The sequence below is a fragment of the Jaculus jaculus genome, chromosome 12 (assembly GCF_020740685.1).
Source record: "Jaculus jaculus isolate mJacJac1 chromosome 12, mJacJac1.mat.Y.cur, whole genome shotgun sequence".
NCBI lineage: Eukaryota > Metazoa > Chordata > Mammalia > Rodentia > Dipodidae > Jaculus > Jaculus jaculus.
In genome coordinates this window covers 28,699,094-28,705,093 of record NC_059113.1, presented here as the reverse complement: position 1 = coordinate 28,705,093, position 6,000 = coordinate 28,699,094, and the positions used below count along the sequence as shown (strand labels likewise).

The 6,000-nt window shown below is 54.6% G+C and overlaps 1 protein-coding gene across 1 annotated transcript in view; it reads left to right on the top strand.

Annotated features, from left to right (window-relative positions):
* The first annotated feature begins 457 nt into the window (after positions 1–457).
* Sfrp1 (secreted frizzled related protein 1) overlaps positions 458–6,000 on the top strand; it is a 50,737-nt gene continuing 45,194 nt past the window's right edge. The window contains exon 1 of the mRNA XM_004668981.2: positions 458–1,082. Coding sequence (XP_004669038.2) covers positions 458–1,082 — 625 coding nt within the window. The remainder of the gene's footprint in view (positions 1,083–6,000) is intronic.

Genomic DNA, 6,000 nt, shown 5'->3' with positions numbered 1-6,000 from the left:
AAGAAAAGAAAAAAAAAAAAGAAAAAAAAAAAATCCCCCGGCCAGCGCGGCGATTGGTTAATCGCCGCGCTGACGGACGCGGTAGCGAGCGCGGCTGCGGGCAGCGGCGAGCTGATTGGCTGCGCGCGCGGAGACTCGGGGCTCTGCCGGCCGCGCACGGCGCACTCGAGCCCGCCGCGCCGCCCGCCGCGCCCGCCGCCTGCCCGCGGCCGCTCGGCTCTCGCTCCCCGCGACCCGTGCGGAGCATCCTGCACCGTCTGCCACCGCCCTCTCGCGCTCGGCGGGTGGACCCGGGCCGGGAGCGCTCGGCCTCGGGGGCGGAGGGCACTCGGGGCGGGGGGGGGCACGGACCCGGTGCCTTTTGTTTGCCCCCGGGGGGAGGGGGCGGGCTCCTGGGAGCGTGCGGCGGGACGCGCGCGGGGAGGCAGCGCCTGCAGCCCCGATGTCTCGGAGCAGCATGGGCCGCGGGCGCGGAGCCGGGGGACGCGGCGGGGCCGCCTCGGGCGTGCTGCTGCCGCCGCCGCCGCCGCCAACACCGCCGCCGGCAACACCGCCGCTGCCGCCGCCGCCGCCGCCGCTGCTGCCGCTGCTGCTGCTGCTGCTGCTGGCTGTGCTGGCCGCGGGCTCGGCCAGCGAGTACGACTACGTGAGCTTCCAGTCGGACATCGGCTCGTACCAGAGCGGCCGCTTCTACACCAAGCCGCCGCAGTGCGTGGACATCCCCGTGGACCTGCGGCTGTGCCACAACGTGGGCTACAAGAAGATGGTGCTGCCCAACCTGCTGGAGCACGAGACCATGGCCGAGGTGAAGCAGCAGGCTAGCAGCTGGGTGCCCCTGCTCAACAAGAACTGCCACATGGGCACCCAGGTCTTCCTCTGCTCGCTCTTCGCGCCCGTCTGCCTGGACCGGCCCATCTACCCGTGCCGCTGGCTCTGCGAGGCCGTGCGCGACTCGTGCGAACCGGTCATGCAGTTCTTCGGCTTCTACTGGCCCGAGATGCTCAAGTGTGACAAGTTCCCCGAGGGCGACGTCTGCATCGCTATGACGCCGCCCAATGCCACCGAAGCCTCCAAGCCCCAAGGTAAGGGCAAGCTCCGCCGGGCCGTCCCGCGGGAGCTGCCCGGGCTGCGGTGGGGTCAGCGGAGGGAGGGGGGCTTGTGGGTGGGGTGCCCCGCACCGCACCGCACCCCGTGCCACCCCGAGTGCGGCCCGACGCCGCTGCAAGGTGTGTGCGCACCCACTCCCCAAAGCTGCGTCCCTTGGCGCCTCGCCCGCCCCTCCGACCCGGGCTGGTGGAGCCGCAGCGCTGCATGGTGGCTCCGCGGAGACTTTTGGTCTGGTCCATGAAGCGGCTCTAGGGACTCAGTCTCGCTTTCCGCTTACCTGTAACAAAGCCCTACGTTTTTGGAGAGCTCGTCTCTCTTCCCCGAGGGCTCTGAGCCTCCATCCAAAGTTCTTTACATCTCAGACAGGATATTCCTGGAGGAAAAAAATCCAACTTAAAGTGTAGAAAACTCAGGCCGCGGGACTGCTAGGCGCAGCTATGTTTATTTTCATTTAAGTTTGGAAAAGGTTTGCTTTCTTTTCTCCTTCCTTCCTTCCTTCCTTCCTTCCTTCCTTCCTTCCTTCCTTCTTTCCTTCTTTCTTTCCCTTCTTTTCCTTCCTCTTTCCTTGGCTCGTCTTTCAGCGGAGCAGCAGAACTGGTTGAGGGAAAGGAAGTTTGAGGACTTAGCTTTCCTAAACTTCTAAATTCGGAGGACAGCCTGAATTCAGCAAGTCTGAGGCGTGCAAAAATCTCTTGCCCACCATACTTGCATATTCCCAGCTTCTCTCATTCACACAAATCCTCAGGTAATTAGAAAGATAAAAATGTAATTAGCTCATTGTTTATCTCTGCCTGGGGGGCAGGGACCTGCAAACTGGACTCAGCAGGTTCCCCAAACCCTGGGAAACTGAGGCTCTTGTGAGGGCCCCCACCTACTTAAAGGCTAATTCTTGAGTGAAAGGGGGAAAAAAACAAATCTGGAGATGCACAAACAAAAATAGCCCAAGGCAACCCGGCTGCAGCCTGGTGGTGGCTGCATTTCCTGACTGGCTTCAGCTCCCTTGGCAGGGGAGTTGTGGAAGGTGCGCTTGGAGGAGTGGGGGAATTGAACTCACCGTGATGAGTGCGTGACACAGCATCCTAGTACGTACCCATCCCGGCCTTGACTTTAAAATCTTCCTGTGTCATCCTCCCCCAGTGTTGCGTGCCTTTAACCTCTGTTTATGCTAAGATGGGTGGGCAGTCACCTGCTTCTCCCAGAGCGAGGAAAAGGACATCCTGAAATTTCAGTGCTCACCCTTATTCTACGGGGAGGGGGAAAATGGTTGCAAAGTGACTGCTGTTGACTACCATGGATCTCAGCCTGTGGGGTAAGCAGTACGTTGGCACCTCTACCCTTAGGGTTGGTGTGTGCAACCCTTTGAGGTGGAGCTCTGGTACTGACCCTGAGCCAGGGTGTTCTGTTGGAATGGAGCAGTCTTGTTCCACGCGGGCCACACAGTGTCCTGCTCTCCTTCCTCTACTAGGTGGGCATAAAATAGAGACCCGAGGGGGGCGGGCAGGTTTGTGGAAAGTGGCTGATGTGTCAGGGCAAAGAGAAGGGGACTGGACCGGATGGTGCTTGCATAACCCAGGCCTTCCAAAACCCCGTGGTGGTGTGGGGGAGAACTCCTATTGCTCCATTCTGGGTGCCTTTGCTTGGAGGCCACTCCGCTCCCTCCTTGCCCTTGGGCTCAGGTTTTTTTGTCAAAAAAAAGAGCTCTCGCTGTCGGAGCATGAAGAGTCAGAAGTTTGACTAGGGCTGGTCCTCTTTTCAGCAGAATTTTAGTATCTGTGCTAGAGATTGCAGCCCCTGTGTGTGATGCCCCCTGTTCTGCCTGGTCACTGACCATCCTCTGAGATTGAAACTGTGTGCATGCGTGCGTGCACGCGTGCGTGCGTGCGTGCGTGTGTGTGTGTGTGTGTGTGTGGAGGGCAGGTTGAGGTAGTTAAAACTACTGCTCAGAACCTTAGGGCTGGTGGGCCAGAAACCTGATATGTTTGAAGAAAATAAGTTCAGAAAACACCCCTTGCTTTTTTTTTTTAATTCATCAACCCCTTATCCTTTGAATTATTTAAAATTAAAATGGAATTTTCAGTACAGCAGTGCATCTCTGTATACTTTATTATTAAGGATCAGCCGGATGATGAAAAATGAGTAAAAAGATATTTTTCCCCTCCAAAGGCAGATGCCCAGGCCCTGTCGACTGCTGTTCCAGGAGAGACAGTTGTTCCTTTCCCAGGAAGGTGATTTCCTAACTTGCACATCTACTAGACCAGGGACAATAAGTTGCCACTCTTCTTTCCTGGCAGCTTCTATGGAGGCGTTGTGTGAGCGAGCCCGTCTAGTTTGGCTGTGTTGTTTAGACATGTTGTGCATTAAATCAGAAGAGCTGTGGAGTTCCAGGTTGTCCGGGCCAGGGAGCCATCACTTCCCCCTTCCTTTAGAGTCCTGCCTTTACTCTCAGTGAGCTAGCCAGGGACGTGCGTGTGTTGGGGGGGGGATTTTGTGTGTTTATAGGTGTGTGCGAGACACAGGATAGGAGAGGTCTTGTGTGTATGAGGTGTGTCTATGAGTTGTGTGTGTGAGAGAGGGGAAAGTAGGATTGTGTGTATCTGGGGTATTTGTGGGGGAGAGAGAAGAGAGGAAGGATGTTGGGTGAGTGTATGTGAGAGAGGGGGAGGAGGAAGAAGAGAGTAAGGTGTGTGGGAGGGAGAGATTTAGTGTGTGTGAAAGGGAGGAGAGAGATGGACGGAGAGGGGGAAGGAAGAGAGGGACGAAAAGGAAGGGGGAGAGATATCTTGTATGCATGTGTGTGTGAGGAAGAGGAGAGAGGGGAAGAACCTTCGGTGTGTGTAGGAGAGAAAGGGGAGAGGGGAAAGAGGAGGGGGAGGGGGAAAGAGGAGGAGGAGAAGGAGAAGGTGACAGAGAAAAGGAATCCTGTGCACACGATTAAAAAGCAGGTTTGCTTAGTCTTGATTTCAGTGTTGTCCTTTCCCCTCTACTTCCCCTAAAATATTATTAAAGAAGAAAACATTTTGGTTTTGTTAATCTGCTTTAAACATTATTTTAAACACCCTTTGCAACTGTGATTTGGTTCATCTCTCAAGTGGAAGCCTGAGTGGATTTCTCCAGTGAGGCCGGGCAGGGCCCCAAGGACATGCGAGGGGCCCAGATTAATATTGCGTTACACATCCCTCCTCCTTTCTTTGCTCAAAGCTGCTCCGGAGTGTGGTTGTAAGAGGAGCCGAGATGAGGGAAAGCCATGTTGAAAACACAGAACTGCCCCCACCCCCAGGAACCCTTTGCCACCAAGAGTCCTTTACATCCAAGCTGGACTGAGGAGACTGAAAACTTTGCTTCTTCTCTGGGGCACAGAGCCCTCGGCTTTCAGTGGCTCTGGGAGCTCAGAGGAGTTGTGAGAGAGTGGAGGGAATCTAAAAGACTTGGTTTCATGCTCAGATTGCTCTGACTGGTACTTGCTTGGTCAACTTTACATTCCTTGAAACTCACAATGTGATAACTTCTACTTTTAAAATAAAGCAGACATAAAAACAACAAAACAAAACAAAACAAAAATCCCAGGGCACACAGTTCATTCTCTTGCCATAAGTCACATGGTCCTTTCTGTGTTGCAGGACTTTTTTTTCCCCCCCACTCCTTTTCTCCTTTTTCTTTGCATGGAGCACAAGCCATGATGGAAAATTCTGGACATGATTTTTTTCACGGGTCAGAAAATGTTACTTCCCGAACTCAACCCCAAGCTCTGGGTGCAAAACGTTTTCAATATCTGGCATAAAGCCAGTGTTGCTAGCCTCTACGTGGTGGGCTGTGATTCTCCCTACGCGGAGAATGTGGTTGCTGTTTTAGTCTGGGCTCAGAGTTCTGGTGGGATGTAGATTATGGGGGTGGTTACTGCTGGGCCCTGGAGGGAGAGGTCTGGGGGTATAACTGGTCCTAAGGGGACCACTGTGTGTGTGTGGGGGGGGGGCTTTGGCCATTTCACAGCCTGAGCAATGGGTGGGCAACAGGGGCAAAGAGTGCTGCTGGTCCTGTCTCCCTGGAGACAGGCAGGGAAGGACAGCGGGCAAAGGCGCTCTCACACCAAACCTCACTTTGGCATCTGTCTTGGGACAACTTCCTTTTATACAACCGGGCTCTGGCCTTCCAGTGTCCAGGGTGAACTGGGCTTAGAATATGCTAGTGGTTTTCGAGACCCTCGCCTCCTCCCCCTCTTCTCACTCCTCCTCCTAGAGTCATGCATGTCTGTGACACATACTTCTTCAAAGCACTCCATGAAAGAGAGTCCAAAGGGTCCCTTCCCAGCCAGCAATGTCTTCCCATTTGGTGGCTCTTATCCATGCCTCCCCTCCCCCACCCTGCTATAGTGGCCCTTTCTGGGAGGGGGAGACCCTCCCAGAAAGGTCTCCCCCCAGCCCCCTGGGCTCAAGTGGTGGAGTCTGACTATTTGGCTCCCAGAGACCTGGTTCCTAGAGATAGGCTGCTTTCTTGGGAACTTGCAAAAAACAACTGGGACAAGAGTCAGAGGGGATATATTTAAAGGCTGGGGGAAGGACAGGACACAAGCTATGGAGTTGATCACTTTTGGTTTATAAAGCAGGTTTTCCCAGGGACTCAAAGCAACTCGTAAGTCATGATTCGCAGGGACTGCCCGCACCTAACCTCAGACAACACTACTTTAAATAACTGTCATGTTCTGTATCTGTAGGTCAAACTGTTTCAGGAGACCATTTGTCTACTTACGGCTTTGATCCTGGGCTCAAGGGCTCTTCATTTTAATTCTCAGAATGCCTTTCCAAAATTCCAGAAGACCTTTCGCTCCTTTCAGTCTGGTCCTCCCTCCCAGCTGGCTGATCTCTTGTGTAGGGGTCCTCACCCTCGTAACTTACACTT